The 18,066-nt window shown below is 34.0% G+C and overlaps 1 protein-coding gene across 2 annotated transcripts; it reads left to right on the top strand.

Annotated features, from left to right (window-relative positions):
* Positions 1–1,251: 1,251 nt before the first annotated feature.
* On the top strand, positions 1,252–18,066 carry snx9a (sorting nexin 9a). 2 transcript variants are annotated; one of them, XM_079632624.1, is made up of 18 exons: positions 1,252–1,610; positions 5,353–5,439; positions 5,953–6,027; positions 6,668–6,748; positions 9,537–9,624; positions 11,555–11,699; positions 11,795–11,882; positions 11,990–12,115; positions 12,216–12,333; positions 12,690–12,820; positions 13,788–13,891; positions 14,942–15,045; positions 15,188–15,265; positions 15,377–15,453; positions 15,701–15,790; positions 16,718–16,832; positions 16,957–17,048; positions 17,151–18,066. In XM_079632624.1, the coding sequence occupies exons 1-18, from the start codon at positions 1,599–1,601 to the stop codon at positions 17,196–17,198; spliced, it is 1,659 nt and encodes a 552-aa protein (XP_079488750.1). In that variant the 5' UTR covers positions 1,252–1,598; the 3' UTR covers positions 17,199–18,066. The 2 variants fall into 2 exon arrangements, with proteins under 2 accessions (XP_079488750.1, XP_079488751.1); XM_079632625.1 differs by lacking the exon at positions 6,668–6,748 and having other exon boundaries at positions 1,264–1,610.

Genomic DNA, 18,066 nt, shown 5'->3' on the forward strand with positions numbered 1-18,066 from the left:
TCGCTGCTCTCAACTTTACATGGATGGACGGACGGACGGACGGACGGACAGACAGACAGACAATGTTTTTCTAGCACTGAATACACTTCTAAAGTTCGAAAGCCTTTACAAAGTTCCATTTTGTTTTTAAAATGGCCAAAAAGAAATAGCTTTGTCTAATTTTTGTTGTTTTGTTTTGCTTACTTTTTATTGTCAAACTGAACTTAACTAGCACAAAAAAATTCAAGCTGAAGTTAGTTGACGGCTTCATCAAAAAGAATGATAAACACACAGTATCATCTGAAATTCTTCAATTAAATTCAGTTTCTTTTTAGACATGCCTTTGCATGCCACATATTGTCCTAATATACAGACTCAATAAACCAGCATAAAAAACAACAAATCCACACAAAATCAATGATGAAATCATGGGCCGACACTATCAAATGTTAAAGAATAATAGTATGTTTTAAGAGCAACCGTGCAATGAAGAAGAATAGGCCTACAGCATTTTGGCTGTAATTTTTTTTTTTTATATATATACATTAAAATACATTATTTCTTCATAGGGGCAACATTCTTAAATAAACAAAGTATTTGTTTACTTCAAAACAGAGCCTACATGACATAGTGATTCTAAACATTGTTTAATAACTGTACTCAAACAAATACATTAATAAGCATATGTGTGTGTGTGTGTGTGTGTGTGTGTGTGTGTGTGTGTGTGTGTGTGTGTGTGTGTGTGTGTGTGTGTGTGTGTGTGTGTGTGTGTGTGTGTGTGTGTGTGTGTGTGTGTGTGTGTGTGTGTGTGTGTGTACGGTTAACAGTCCAAAAATCTAAAAGGATCTCAATGGAATAGGCTAGTGATAAATAGAGCATTAGATGAAAAACACTAGCTTGGAAATTCGACTTTACCTTTTAAGACCAGTAGATGGCAATCGCACCTCACCATGGATATACACATATTTGGTGCAGTTCCTTGCTTATTTTCTATTTTTGTCCTCACCCCCATTCCTTCTTTACCTGCATAGTGGCAGTGAAGTCCTGTTCCTGAAGAAGCCGTTCCTTCAGCAAACCTGCCCTGGGCTCTGAGTCTGACACGCCTGAGCACTGTCACAAACACTGTTTCATTAGGCTACTACAAAACAAGGATTTCAAATTAAACCGTGTACATAAAAAAGCTTAAATAATAATAATTAAATTGCCTGGTACATTTGACAAAATTTTAATAAAAGCTGAAATATAATGTTTCATTGCATAATGTCTCTGTTGTTTACTTGAGCTTTTACTGGGCGGTGTGTGAGTTGGAGGAAGAGCTGCTCTGACAGCTCAATAAGTCAAACATTTTGTGGCCAATGTGCCGAAGTTTTCCGGGTCTGAGTTAGGGAAAGAGGACGAAACTTCTACATTTTCAACGCCCATATCTCGTTATATGGGTCAGATAACTGGATTTTATCGAGCTATGTTTGGCTAATCGAGAGCGGTCACTGCTGCATTAGGCTAAAAACAAACGCGTATTTTCGCTACATTTAGGGACAGAAAGGTTTGTTTTTACTACGTTTTGATTATTTTAGGAGCTCATATCGCATGTTAATGGTGATTAAATTATTGATACCACGATGGCAGTGAAGGTAAGTTTTGGCATAACACTGGGATGAACACTACTATGAAATGTCTGTGGCGCATTATGTATTTGTCTCATGGACTACAGCGAGCAATAATTCATGTTGCATCGTCGCTTGATGTAGTTAATCGGTGTACTTTATTATATACACTGCATTTTACACTAAAATACCACTCGTAACATGTTCAATATAACCGAAAGGGTTTTATTTCACGAATTCTAACGAAATGGGTTTAGTTAGCATGAAAAACCTGTCATTTCGCTGGTCTTGAGACTTATATGAACTGTAAAGTACTGTGTGTGTCTGTTTGCTAAAAAAAACAGATGCCCTATTCGTGAATGAATTGTTCTATTGAGCCGGATCTTTTCAATGAATCGTTTGAACTGGTTGGGGGAAGATGCCCCCTCTTAAAAACCATATGTTACTTTTAAATTGTAACATATTTACATATTTGGTTTAGGGTTTAGCATGTGCAGGATGATGCATCAGCCAATGTGGTGTTATTATTGGAAATAAATAGAAACATTTGCTAATTTAGTTGTCATGGAACAATTATTCAGAGGCCATTTTACCCCACTACTGGGGTAAGCTAGCTAGCCCCCTACATGGGGTAAGAAGCCCCCTGGCTAAACTTTTACAGAATGTATAAATTACTTTTGATATAATTCTTAATCATATTTATACATATATTTTAAAGTGTTATTAATGTTAAATACTAAATCAACTATTCTATTTAAAATTTAATTTTGACAATTTAGTTGAATAATTGAATAACTGATGTCAGACAAAGCAGAATCCCAGTAAAAGAGATTCATATGAAAGCTAAAATTATTCTGTGACTTATAGGTATATGGTATAAATGTTTACATATGTAATTGCCTATATTTTAATTGATGAATATGTCATAATAGCAACACTATTGCGTCCAGAGACACAAAATAAGATCAATTAACCTCAAAACTGTTTCGACTGACTAAATCTCACAAATGTTTACATTCATATGAAATGACAAAATTAAAAAAATTGTGCTGAGATGAGATTTTGTGTCATCTATGGTCAGGAAAAATAAATAATGTGTGGGGGGAGGGGTTATATTGCCCCGGGGGGCATCTTACCCTACATTCGGACTGAATTAGTGTCAGGCTGAGCAGTTAATGGGGCTAAAAGTTACTTTACCAATGCAATATCAGAAATACTAATATACTGGAAATATGTAACATACAACATAATTGTGAGGAACTTTTTGTTCATAAAAAGCATTTTAGCAAAATGTGCAAAAAGTTTCAGCCAACGGTAAATGGATTTTATGTAATATAATGTAAATTCAAATTATATTTATAGGTTAAATGACTTGGATTTATGTGCTGTACGGGAGTTGAACACATGAAACTAGAATATAAATCTCAAAAGCAATAGAGTGTGCTTTTTTGGAACTTTTTATTTGGAGCATGTAATAGCACTGGGATGTCAGGGAACACGTGCTAAGTTAATTACGTCATGGTGTACAGGAGTTGCTGAAGGCTGAAGGTCTTTTCTTTTCAAGTTTTGTTGAATATATATTAGGGGAATTTTTTTTTTGTTATAGCTTTGGAACTATTTTCATTTTTCACTAGTATGTGATTCAGTATATTTCAAAAATCTCATACAACATTCCAAACTGATCACACAGTCAGCTAGTATTTCATTCAAAACCTGCTCTTCTGCTTTCATTAGGGTTGTATGTTTCCACACAGTCAAAACACAAGATTATTGTGACATGTACAGGGACTATAAATGATACAACTTTTGAAACAAGTAAGAGCTTGTACTAGTGCATTGAGCAATGGCATTTATTGTTTACTACTGTGCTGTTTACACAGAAAACAAATTGGTGAATGATTTACTTGTACTGTAAAACATACTCAAATAATCAATTGTTTTATTTACAACTTAGAAAAATCTTTTTTTGCTATGTAGCCTATAGATATTGCTGGTTTTCTTTACAAAATGGTTTTACAGTATGACTTAATTGATACTGTAGTTGACATTTTCAGACTGGGGTGAGCTAGAGTAATTTAGTCTGTGTTTTTCCACATTGTATAAAAATATGGCCATGATGACTTTATTTGATTCATCAGTCTCCATCCTTTCAATGTGGCCCGTGCCCACCTCTTTGGCATTTCTTGTACACAAAGTCATCGATTGTTTCCTTTTGCTTGCAGTCTATTCTGCATTGTGTTGCCATTGCAAATCCACACACACACGCACACGCACACTTTGAAAATATACTTTGAGTATATTCAATATGCTTTATATATAAAGCATATTGCATACAATCAGATAGTTTGCAATCCTTCACACACCCTGAAGAAGGCTGATTGTGCCGCTACGCGTGGGTTGTTTTTCCCCCCATGTTTTTTAAATTTTCTACTATGAAATAGCCAATCTAATAAAGGCTTTTTATATATTTCCAAAGAAGAGTGCCTTGGATTTCCTTCTATTACATTTTGTTGAATTCCCAACCCCAAAGAGCACCTTCAAAAAACTTCCTTATGTTGAACTCCTTGAGCACCCTGGACATTTTTTCTTTTTGAACAATCAGATAGTGTTTGATTATGAAATAAATTGGCAATACTGTAACAAGTTAATTTTGTTTGGTTTAAAACGTAATCTTGAAGCACACAAAATAATCAAACATTTTGAAAAAAGCATGATTTGATGATAACCATACAGATCGATTAGATCAAACGATTAAATTAATTAAATTGGTTAAATATATCAAAAAAAATCTGAGCAAATAAAAAGTTGTATGTGCATTATTATGAAAGGCTATTATGTAAAGTACTTCTTTTTTTATTATTATTATTGTGTGTATGTAAATTAGGTTTGAACAATCTGTTGGGGAATTCATCACTTGGTGAGAAAAAAAAGAGAAGAAACATAAAATTGTAAAAATTGTCTGTCTCTCATACCTAATGAGTTGCTTAAATAGCATTTGTGGCAATATATGCCGGTTGTCAAATGTACACAAACGGTTAGCTGACTTGAAACCCACCCCAAAATGCTGTCTAGGTAGGCAGCTCACTAGATCATTATGGCACAGTCCTTTTGTGTCGCCTGTGTCCACCTTATTGCTGTGAACAGGAACATGGTGCATCCTGTCAGGAACAGAACTAAGGGAACATGTCATGCAGTGTACAATGATTTGTCAGCATTATCATTTAAGTGAACATATCCTTTTGGTATGGATAAACACTTGGCACACTAAATATGAAAGATGAACTTGGTTAGAGGTGAAAACCAGTTTTAATGTTTTGGTTTACATGTTGGCTGTGTTGTGTGGTGACTGGTCATGTGGATGAGCCTTCATATGCAGAAATGAGGGTATTAAATCTTCCAGCATATATTAAGATGGATATTTTTTGGGGAAGATAAGGTGACATTGCTGTGAACAAATGTGTTTCATCGTAATATTCTCATTTGGGAACTGTGTAGATGCATTATCAAAAATGGACGTGTTTATATGATTCTTGGAGTTGACGAAGAATCACCTTTCGCTGAGTTTCGCTGAATATTTGTCTTTAGAATTCGATATAACATTTAACACATTTAGCCTACATAGAGAATTAAACTGATGTTTATTAGTCTCAGGAATGTTTATCAATGCTATCAAAACACAGAAGTGAAAGTTTTATTCGTGCCACACTGAAATATTAATGCCGTTGCTGTTCTGTGTTACCCATATGTTTGCTGTGGGCTTTGTGTTCAGGCTCGGGTATTATATGACTTCACCGCTGAGACTGGCAACAATGAGCTGACTGTTCAAGAAGGTGAAATACTCACGATCATTAACCAGGTGAGGATCAGCACCAATGTTTCAAGATTCACATTTTTTCATACATATTATTATGTTAACATATACTTCACATAACATATACTTATTAATATATATGTTTAAGTAACTGTAATTTAATGACACTTTTTTTCTCAGTAACTATAATGGATTACAGTTGCATTTTATTAAACTCCGATACATGTAACTAGTTACTCCCCAACACATGATATATATCATGTATGCATACAGTATATATAAACTGCCGTTCAATAGCTGGCATCAGTACACAAAAAATAAGCCCCAATGTACTGATGTAGTGTTTTTTTTCCCTTGCATTTTCCTTGTTTTAGGATTAAAAGAAATGTCCGTGACCTGATAATGTCTTGTACGTTGTTACAAAAAATGCTGTCACGTCTTCCACAAAAATATGATCTGTTTTCAATATAGTATTTAAATTGTTGTAATATTTCACAACATTACTGTATTTATATACTGTATATTTTCATAAGTATTTATATATATATTTTTTTGTAGAATGTAGGCGGTGGCTGGGTAGAGGCTCGGAATTCCAGAGGAAATGTAGGCCTGGTGCCAGAGGACTATATTGAGGTAAAAAAAAGAAAAAAAGAATCACGAGCTTTTTTTTTCTTATACAGAGCAATAGATGAAGTGAGAAAAGTGCGTGACATCATTTTTAGTACTCAAGAGAGAGGAAGTGCAAAATGAAAACGAACTTGTTTCTGCTATCTAGACCACATCAGTGAGCAGAGTGTTATTTTCTGAGCTGATATACTAAAAACTCTCCAGTGTATTTCTGGGAAAATGATTCCGATTATTTAGCGTTTTCCTTCTATAGTATCACATCATTGAAATCAGGGTATATCAACGAGTTTCCTGAGCTCTAGCCTAATTAGAAGATTTAAGATGTAACTGATTAAAGGATTAATTGTATTTTTGGCATAGTTCTACTCCACATGGAGAATATTCCACTTGTTCTGTGCAGTGGGTCTATCTTTATACCATAATTTCCAAGATACTTATTCCCACTCAATGTGTCCTTCCTGTAGATACACAGTCAGCGTGCCTCAAATTTAATGTTATCTGACTGGAAATGTGAGAGTTATGTATGCATAAGGCATGGACCGGATATGACAGATATACTTATTATATATTATTTCATATTTACCTTTTTTACATATCAGGCTACTTTTTTATGAATATATTAATGAGTATATTATAATGTTTGCAGGTCAACCATGATTCCACACAAGCATCAGCGACACAGTACATTGATGCTCAAGGTTACAACAACAGCTCAGCAAACACTCAGGTACCACATCAGCTAAACCATTTGTATTGCTTAAGTTGTGGTGAGCATGCACTATATGAAATCTAGCTTAAAATGCTACAATATGAGTACCAGTATCTGCATGTTGTATTACAGTTCCTCAAATGAAATGTAAAGCAGCGCTCACTAAAAATAAGCCACAACCAACAAAACCCACTATTCAAATCAAAGTTTCTCTTCCTCATTTTCACAGCCACCTTTTACTAGAAATCCACAGTCATTTAATGAGAGTTCTGGTGAGCATAACATGCACAAAGGCCCTATGTGTCATCCGCAGTTGAAATGCATTTCCTGTGGAAGCAGGAGAATGGGAGTAAATGGGCCTCATTATAGCTCGGGACATTAAGCATGAGGACCCGTCTTTCCTCGTCTCTCTTTGTCTTATTAGGTTGTCGGATGTCCTCACTTTGTGTTGTGCGCAGCGTCAGTGGGCATCTTACAGTGTTTAAATGTCTGGCAGTCTGGCATTACACTATAAGTTAAAATTTGGACATGTTTAACCAAATTTAAGTCCCTTATGATCTTACTAACCTTTTGATTTAAAGGTTTATCCTTAAATGCTTTATTTTAGTCTTGTAGACAAATGTAAATGTATGAAGAGATATATATATATATATATATATATATATATATATATATATATATATATATATATATATATATATATATATTACAAAATCAAATTTTAAGTGAATAATATAAAAATAGAAAATATATTATTATATATACATATTTTTTTAATATCTGTAATCTAATCTTTTTTTATTTTATAATTGTTTTACCTTTATGATATTTTATTATGGATGAGTTGGATTGTTCAGGGAAAGTAGATAAAGTATTAGAAAGTTGTAAAAAAATGTTTTGTTGGCACATAAATCCCATTTTTGGGATTATATATATATATATATATATATATATATATATATATATGTATATATATATATAGAGAGAGAGAGAGAGAGAGAGAGAGAGAGAGAGAGAGAGAGAGAGAGAGAGAGAGAGAGAGAGAGAGAGAGAGAGAGAGAGAGAAGAGGCTGGGGATAAAGAGGAAGAGAGCGACATCGAGAGTGTGTGTGTGTGTGTGTGCTCTTGTTTATGTGATGTATGAGGACACAAATTTGTATAATGACGTGTATTACACTGGCATTACAACTTAACTGTGGTTTATGAGGACATTTAATGATTTCTCATAATTCAAATAGCTTAAAAAACATTACAAAAAAAATTTTTTATTAAAAATGTAAAAATGCAGAATGTTTCCTGTGATGTGTAGGTTTAGGGATAGGGGCTGTGTAAGGGGATAGAATATACAGTTTGCACAGTATAAAAACCATTACGCCTATGGAATGTCCTCACAAGTATAGCAAAACAAACTTGTGTGTGTGTGGTTCTTCAGTAACTGGTCAGCAAACTAAATGTAAGGGTGAACAGTTTGTGATTAAATAAAATTTACTATGAATATACAAGGGGCTCTGGCGGTAGATTTTACACATTGGATGTCCATATACTGAATTTATCTCCATGGGATGAAGCTTGTCAAGTGTATCTTGAGTACAAGCACCCTTGCATGAAAATTGAGCAAATGGTACAAGTGGAGAAAAGACGTATCTAACGACTTAATGTTTCCATCAACATTCAATGACTTTAGAGCGATCCACAACACCAAAGTGCTAATAACAATAAACACATCAGCAATGTTGTGCTCAGGGAAAATGGTATAGATGCTCTTAATTGGTGAGGCCAGGAAGCACGAAAAATGTTGTTTCTTAGCTGGATGTTAGTCTTTAGCAGGATCAAGGTCAGGTCTATTGATGAAATTGGCCATTACATCTTAGACTAATGGACTGTGACAAACTCAAGAGCATTTAGCCTTTTAGTTCTTAAAGCGCATCCAGGCTTTTTTTTTTAGTGGATAGATTTGAGAGAACTATATTTTTATACCTTATATGCAGTTCATTTGTGACCATCAGCCATTTGTCCAAGAGGTTTTCATTTGTGTGATTCATGGTTTGTAAAATCTCTAAAATGGCAGTTAGATTCTCATTAATGTTGTTTTACACTGCTAATTCAAATAATTGTTCTAATTTGTTCTATAGCATGTGCTTGTATTAAGTGTCTACATATTCAAATCACGTATAGTTCTGCAAAGAACCTTTGTGTTTCTGAGTGTAAAGAATAGTTGAATAATCCGATTAACTCTTTTTTACTATAAAGAAACTTTTGTGCATTGGGAAAAAAAAGGCTCCTTGAATGCTGAAAGTTTTTCATGAAACCATCAATACCAATAAAGGAGCTTTATGTTTAAGAGTGTGCTTTGGTTTTAGGTGACAGGGCCAGCCTGTTTTGTATGTCATAGGTCAGACATGGTGTTGCGGAGCGAATGGAGATACACAAGCAAATATTATGTGTGAATTTGAATACGAGCCAGCTGCATTTTTGATGTGCTTCAAATGTTACATGGCAGGCCAACCCAGGAAGAGTGAATCGCTGTAATCTAAATCTAGTTGTGAGGTTGATGGAGCCTAAAAAGGGATGTTCCTAGTAAAAATGTGTGTATTCATAATTTGAGCAGATACCTTATATTCAAATGAGTCAACCGTGGAATAATTCCAGCACTGGTATTGGACGGGGATTGTGGGAAGGAGCTGAGAGAATCCACTTTAAGCTTTAGGCAACTTCAGTACCTACAAAATGCCAAATCAAATGTCTTGAGGGTCAGCATGGATTTAGATTTGGTTAAAATAATGATTTAATGTTGTCTTTTATTTAGGGGGTTAATGGAAATGAGGCTTGGACTGCCAACAACAACCCTGCCGACAACTGGAACTACACTGAACAGGAACCAGCAGGCAATAATGGTAAAAGGAAAAGATTTATTCTACATTATCTTTATGATTATCTATCTATAACTATCTACACTGTTGTTCAAAAGTTTGGGGTCAGTAATTAAGAAATGAATACTTTTATTCAGCAAGGAAACATTACATTGATCAGAACTGACTGTAACACCATTTCTACATTTGTTTTGACCATAATTTTATATAATTACCAAAAAAAAAAAAATATTTTTTAATAAATGATATTATAGGCTCCAGCCGTCGGTAATCGGTATGGTGAATGGATAGATAAATCCTATGCTTTTGAACTATCTATTCATTAAAGCATCCTGGAAAAAAAAGTTTCACGGTTTCCAAAAAAAATAATTTAAAAAAAAATCACTGGAATAAATTACATTATAGAACTAATTATAGTTTTAGAATTAATGTAAAATAATGTACATTATTATTACATTATAGAACCAAGAGTCATATTAAAATAGAAAAAACTTATTTTAAATTGTACTGTAATTATATTGCACAGTATTCATGCATTTACTGTATTTGAGATCAAATAAATGCAGAATTGTTGAGATTTAAAGGGGTGGTATAATGCTCTTTTCACAAGATGTAAAATAAGTCTCTGATGTCTTCAGAGTGTGTATCTGAAGTTTTAGCTCAAAATACCCCACAGATATTTTTATATAGCATGTTAAAACTGTCGCTTTTTGAGGGTGAGCAAAAACGCACAGCTTTGGGTCTGTTCCTTTAAATGCAAATGAGCTGCTGCTCGTGGCACAGGGGGCGGGGCTTCAACAGCTTGCACTCACACAGACAAGCACTGAAAATGTAAAACATTTTTAGCCTTTTATGTTCAAACTGGAGTCAGACAATGGTGGAGAGACTCGAGAAGAAGTGACAACATGTAGAATGCAACAGGACATTTCTTAATGGTTAGTTGATGAATTTATGTAGCTTATGTGTAGTTATCTTCTAGTCATTGATAATCTATAAACCGTGTTCCGGGGGCGGGGTTTATGTAAATTCTAGAGTTGGTGATGTCACTAACCCTGGAGGAATGTCCCAACCAGCCGTTTGCTGTAGTCCTTAAAAAGCAATTTCTTTAAAAGCAAATATCTCCCTTTGCTTTGAACTTTGAGCATTGTAACTTTGCAGATGTTGTTTTTGCTCAAACAGCAACATTACACACTAACTAAAATTAGAAAAGTGAAATCATAATCAACCACCCCTTTAAGAGACTTTAATCAAAAACAATAAAAAATCTTACTGACCCCAAACTTTTGCACGAAACTGTAACGTATCCCAAGTTTAACTTCCTCATGTGTGAGAGCGTTTTATTTATTTGAGCACATGTACATTCTGTAACAGGTACAGCTCATGAATGATTTTACTGTCTACAGCTCTACGTCATGTGGTCTGAAAAAACATCTGCTTTGTTATGAGGACTTTGAACTTTCTCTAATATATCAAGATCTTTTAACGTGCCATAGTGAAAGCCATAAACAAGCTCTTAATGCAACTGAGAGGTAGCCAAGTATTGTATGTGGAAGTAACTGGGTAACTTCATTGGTATTTTATAATAATCACTAGTTTTCTTTGTTGGTGCCTATTATAGTTGTTCTGAAATATGATGAGAGCGATATATTTGCACAAGGAAGCAGATTATTTTCTGGCGCCTCCATATGCGTTGCAGACCGTTGTGAAAAATAATTACACTTTAGCATACTTTTTTATGCAGTCTTTTTATTCACCACAACAACTGTAACAATACCGGCACAGAGAAACGATATCGTTGGAATCATTTTCAGAACGATTTTTTCCAGCCGATGAACGATAAAAACACCGACAGCCAATCAGAATCCATCCCGCTTTTAAGAGCTCGAACATTTAAAGCGTTTGTCAGTCTGTTATTCTATTATTGTATATGATGATGATTTGTTGTGTCACGTAGGTTCTGTCTATTCCTTTGATGAGGAATGGGACGATGATTCCGATGATGGAAAGTCAACAGGCGGTTATGGAGGTTCCCAGACGGAAGAGGGCGGAACGATGCAGCGAGCCGGGGGTCACTCTACAATGAAAATAGCACTCAACAAGTAACGTTTTGGTTTTGATAACTGACAATAATAATATTTCATTCATAAAATGAACTAATGAAATTAAATAATGCTCATCTCATCTTTCCCCAAAGGTTTCCAGGGTTCTCCAAGACTCCAAATCCAGAGCTGTATCTGCTTACCAAGCACATAGCTAAAGGAAATGACACACTGCCAATTTATGCAAGTTATTTGACTTTGCCATGTGATTTGATTCTGAAGAGTGATTAGTCTGAATAACTGAATAATCAAACAACTTCATATTTATTTGATTAATGTTTATTTTGCAGGCGGGTGAGGTGGGTCCAGTATGGCTGTATCCACAAATTTCGTTAGATTGTGTAGTGGCTGATCCCAAAAAGGGTTCAAAAATGTATGGCCTGAAGAGCTACATTGAATACCAGGTCACACCTAATGTAAGTTTATTTGAAACTCCTCTCAGGACGGCTCAAATAATGACTTTCTATAATTGTTTTGCTAACGTGTCTTGGATTATTTTTTGTATTTTTTTTTCAGACTACTAACAGACCTGTCAATCACAGATACAAACACTTTGACTGGTTATATGAAAGGCTTGTGGATAAGTTTGCTTGTGCTCTACCCATCCCATGTTTGCCTGACAAACAAGTTACAGGTAACATCTCTCTGGTCACGTTAGACCAGCTTCTTGCACCATCTTCCATTTTGTTCAATTTCTGTAGGCCCATTCACACCAAGGACGATAACTATAATGATAAAGATATAGTTCTAAAACTATACCACAACTATAATGGTAACGATAAAAACATTGACAGGCAATCTCAACCCATCCTTCTTTAGTAAGCTCGAGCGTTTAATGCGGCAGACGACGTGCACTTAGAAAAAACAGAATGATATTGTGCATTGGTGGGGATGCTTATATAGTTATCGTTCTTGTGTGCACGCCTGCCCTGCACAGGCCTTGTTTTTGGCTGGTAGACTCTCTAGCATCTGTCTTCCATTCCTCTTTAGGCCGATTTGAAGAGGAATTTATCAAAATTCGCATGGAGCGCCTGCAGGGCTGGATGTCCCGCATGTGCCGACATCCGGTGATCTCAAACAGTGACGTTTTCCAGCTCTTCCTTAACTACAAAGACGAGAAGGTGCATTTGCTTAAATATTTGTAACATACAGTTTTTTATACTGATATTAAGTCAAATAATGTATATGTTAAAGCTGCAGTCCGGCACTTTTTTGGGTTTAAAAATATAAAAAAAGACATTTTTGAAAAAAAACGTAACCAGCCAGTGTTCAAAACGATCTGCTTGCCTTACCTCGATTCAAAACGGTAATCTTGTAATAATGATTTTAATTCCAGTGGTACTGGTGGATTTCCGCGGGAATTTCGAGCATGTCTTTGCGTCATTACGTCACTTCTGTACACATAGAGAAGGAGTCCCCGGCTAGCGTGTGTGGATGATGGAGGAGATTTATCCACTTGGTATGGCGGATCCCGAAAGTTTAAAGCGACAATCACCAGTGACAACTGGAGATTCACCAGTTGTAAAACACAAAGACTTCGGACTTCAGAGTGGCTACAGAAAAAATATATTTTTCACGTTTTGACGTGATATAAGCAATCGTTAGATTTAATCAGCATGATATAACGTTAGCCTACTGCAATGCTTCCCCCCACCCCCCGAATTTGGTCAGAACAAAAGTGAATGTTACTTACTTGTTCAGATGACATTTACCGATGAAAATTCTAATGTTGACACTTTCAAAAGGCATACTCTAACATTGCTGATGACAGTACAGTATCCACAGCGACGCGACAGGTTCTCCTCAATACATTGTGTTCATCCGCGCTGTTTCATGCCGATTTACTACCCACGCACAGTTAATAATTCCGCGAATAACTGCAATTGCAGATTTCTAACAGAGATGGCGACAAAGAGGAAAAACGACGGACTGCAGCTTTAAGGAGCTCTTCTGTTGAGTATTGCCATGTGTTTGCTGATATTGAGATCACATACTTTAGACAGTTTTACAGTTATATATTAACATTGGCTGGTGAATAGGTAAGTTCCGCAGTGTTGTAATACAGGTTTTATTTGTTGTTTCTATTAGGAGTGGAAACTAGGGAAGCGGAAAGCAGAGAAAGATGAAACCGTGGGAGTGAAAATCTTCTCCACCATAGATCCAGAACTCCCAGAGATAGATGCTACTCAAGTGTGAGGCAATCTGTTTTCCCTGAAATTAATACAATTCATTTTTAATTTATAATGTTAAATTATATAAAAATATAATCAAATATTAACCCCATTAATTATATCACAACATTTTTTTCAATTCATATTTTATTCAAAATGTTATTATTATTATTATTATTATATAAAAAATACCAACTATTATTTCTATAAGTATAATATTAATTATGAGTTATAATTATTATAAATGAATAATAATTATAGTTATTACAGAATATAATTATTATATGGAATTTATACTACCATTCAGATTTTGGGTTTATTAAGATTTTTATTCTTGAAAGAAATTGATACTTTTGTCAAGGATGCATTAAATTGATCAAACGTGAATGAATACATTATTGAGTATATACTTAATATATACTCAATATATATATCAACTATTCTTTTAGTTGATATATACTAAAAGAAAGTATTTTCCATGTGGTAAATATATATATATATATATATATATATATATATATATATATATATATATATATATATATATATATATATATATATATATATATATATAAATATATATTTAATTGACTGAATTTACAGAAAAGGTACTATATCGTGAAATATATCGTTATCGGAATATGAGATGACTTATATTGTGATATGAGATTTTGGTCATATCGTGTTACCAAAAAGTTATATTTGAAATAAATATGTTTTGAACTTTCTATTCATCAAAGAATCCTGAAAAGAAAAATCTATCACAGTTTCAAAAAAATACTAAGCAGCACAACTGTTTTCAACGTTGATAATAAGAAATGTTTTTTGAGCAGCAAATCAGCATATGAGAATGATTTCTGAAGGATCATGTGACACTGAAAATTCAGCTTTGCCATCTATTAATTACATTTCAAAATATATTAAAATGGAATATACATATTTGTATAAAATAAGGAGACTTTACTAAATCTTACCACCCTCAAATATATTATATTATACGTATTTTATAATTTCTTCTAATTTCATATATTTATTTAATAAACAATGGTCTTGTCTTGATGTGATTTGTAGGGAGCAGAAGTTTGAAACGTACAGCCAGTTTAGTAGATCTATGGACAACAGTGTTAAGGAACTACTGGCTGTTGGGAATCTTCACTGGAAGAGATGTACAGGCCGTGAGTTCACGTATTTCCTCATTGCCTCAGTAAATCTATATGTACTATACTGTCAAAAAAAGATATGTTCATTATTTCATTACTGTTACTATTTTGTGATTTGTCCTTTAATAGTAAAAAAAACCTTTTTTTTAACCCACAGCATTGCAAAAGGAGTATCGGCAGATTGGAAAAGCATTTCAGAACCTGTCATCAGTTTTCAACACCAGTGGATACCAAAGTAAGAAACTACAGCTTTGTTTATTAAAATGCTTTTATATCATGTTCACAGTTCAAATATTAATACTTAATGATTACCTAATTATGTTTTTTTTTTGTACCTTATTTTCAGGGGAATCAACTCTGACAGAGGCATTAACTGCAACAGGGAAAACATATGAAGAAATAGCAGAAATGGTTTCAGCACAGGTATCAGAAGTACATTTCCTCAATATAAATACTTTAAAAACTCTTCAGTCCTTGAACCTCTGCCAGTGCCGGTCACTCATCATTAGCATGTTCCCTTACATCCTCTGCTGCTATTTCCACAGTTTGATAGAATTGTAACCATCAAGGTTACCCAATGATAACAACATCCGTGATTTCTGTTTTTAGTTTTATCCATGAGTTTAAGCCATTGTTTACGGATTCAATAATGATAACATTTGTTTATCAGCCAAAAAAAGATCTACACTTCCTGTTGGAAACAAACAACGAATACAAGGGACTACTGGGCTGCTTCCCTGACACAATAGGAGTTCACAAGGTAAACCTTTCACCTTTTGCTTAAATACATTTAGTCCCAGATAACAGGGAATGTTCCCAGAACGCAAGGTTCTCTCTAAGTTATGAACAAACATTCTTCCGGTAACAGTGTTCATTCGAAGTTATCTGGTCTGGTCAAAGTGTTATACACAAAAACGTTATTTATACATCATTCATGGAATTTTTTTTCTGAAATGTTTTTGTTGGACATTCATTTTTAAATGTTAAACTTGATTCAGAACGTTCAGAGAACATCATAAGTAAAGTTCCCATAATGTTTGCAAAATTATAAAATGTAATGTTCCCCTAACAGCCTAATAACCAAGAAAAAAAAAGAAAAAAACTTTTTGAAAACATTTAAAAACCTGGATGTTTTGAACGTCTGGGCACATTTGGAAATAACATTTTCATAACTTAATTAAAATAGCAAAACATTCTTAGAATTTATTTGTCATTTGTGTTAGGTGGGGTGTTTTTCATTTACATGAATGATATTTTGTATGTTGTAATTTAATTTAAATGTATACTAAAAATGCCTTTTTTCTTTTCTGAATTTATAAATCTGTGTTCAATATTGTCATAAAATGTTTAAGATAATGTACATTTGGGTTTAAAAAGCATTTATCTTTTACATCTGGAAATAAACTAAGTTTAATGATTAAGAGAATAAAGACTTTAAAATATATATATATATATATATATATTCCGTATTTATTATTTTATCATTAATTAATTATATTTAAATAATTAATTTATTTTCAATTGTTTTTCAGTGCATCTTTTCTTTCAAATTGTTATGTTGAGAATATAATTTGTAATGGAAAATAATATAAATAATTCACAGCTGAAGTATTTTTAATAGTGGTCTCAGACTTACCTCACTGCTTATGTTATTTAAATTAGTATTTAAATCACTTTTCCCCCTCAGGCTGCCATTGATAAAGTGAAAGAGGCTGATCATTTGGTGACAATGAATAAAATCAGCCAACAAGATAAACACACAATGGAAAAGAATCTCAGCACCATGTCTTATGCATTGCAAGGTACGTTAGTAAAGTGTTGTCTATCTAAGACCTTTGTCACAGTGGTCCTTTATATGTGAACCTGTGTCCGTAATTGTAGTGTTAGTCACACATGTAATCTTAGACTTGCCATCTGTGTCTTTAGCGGAGATGAATCACTTCCATAGCAACCGTATCTATGACTACAACAGACTCATGCAATTCTACCTGGAGGAACAGGTGAAATTCTATGAAACGGTGAGTGGAGACGGGATTCTAGTTTGTATGGACACCATATACACGATGAATGTAATGCAGTATATTATATATGTAACGTTCTGCTTTGTTCTCATTGGATAGATTGCTGAAAAGCTGAAGAAAGCGCTCGGTCAGTATACCACCATGTGAGGACACACTCTACAAACAGCGATACTTATCAAACTGTGGAACATCAAGAAAAGATGCTGCTTTTGCTTTATTAATGCTAATTCACAATTAACCATGTTTTCACTGAGCCCCTGAAGGGAAATATATGAGACAGGAGGAAAAATCATGTCATTGCTTTTGCGTTCTTTCGCAAACGTTTTGCGTTCCCTTGAGAAATTTTGCATTTGCCTCCAAAATGTTAGCGAGAAACTTTGCGAAACTCAAAACTTTCGACTTCTTTGCAAGCTAAATGTTTTGCGAGCCAACGCAGTTTCTCGGGGGAATGTAAATCTTTTTCAAGCAAATGCAATGTTTCTTGCATATTTTTTTCCACCAACATGTCCCTTTACGGGCTCAGAATGCTTCCACCTAACAAAATTAATTTTGTATTACTGCTTTGTGACATAGAAAAAAATAGGTTATAAGGGAACAAACAATGCACATCATATGATGTTATTCATTAACCAAATATGTTTAAGAGAAATTCAAATCTTAACTGTCACGTAAGCTAAGGTAACACTCCCTAACATAAGATTTTTAATTTTCTCTGTGTAAAATGAGGTCTCTCAGGGATGCATACGCTCAGACTGGGCCTTCTAAACCAAAATGGGGTTTATTAACGTCTTAATTAAATTGTCTGGCATTATATTGTTTTCTTGTAGTTTGTGAAATTAAATATGTCAGAGATTTAAAAGTGGTATGTATTGGATAATAGCAATAAGGACGTTGTCTTTTACCTGTGGTAAAATGTCCTATGCAAAACAAAACTAAAATGTCTCTATATCACACTGTGTATAAAATGTGTTTTTAACTAGCCCTATAGTGTGTAATAAATCTTTCTTTATACCTT

Source organism: Phoxinus phoxinus (genome assembly GCF_949152265.1).
Source record: "Phoxinus phoxinus genome assembly, chromosome: 13".
NCBI lineage: Eukaryota > Metazoa > Chordata > Actinopteri > Cypriniformes > Leuciscidae > Phoxinus > Phoxinus phoxinus.

Excerpts from the sequence above, each read along its gene's own strand:
- snx9a (XM_079632624.1), top strand. Across the intron at positions 6,749-9,536 it reads ACAGCTCAGCAAACACTCAG|GGGGTTAATGGAAATGAGGC; the intron begins GTACCACATCAG and ends TCTTTTATTTAG. Across the intron at positions 11,700-11,794 it reads ATGAAAATAGCACTCAACAA|GTTTCCAGGGTTCTCCAAGA; the intron begins GTAACGTTTTGG and ends CTTTCCCCAAAG.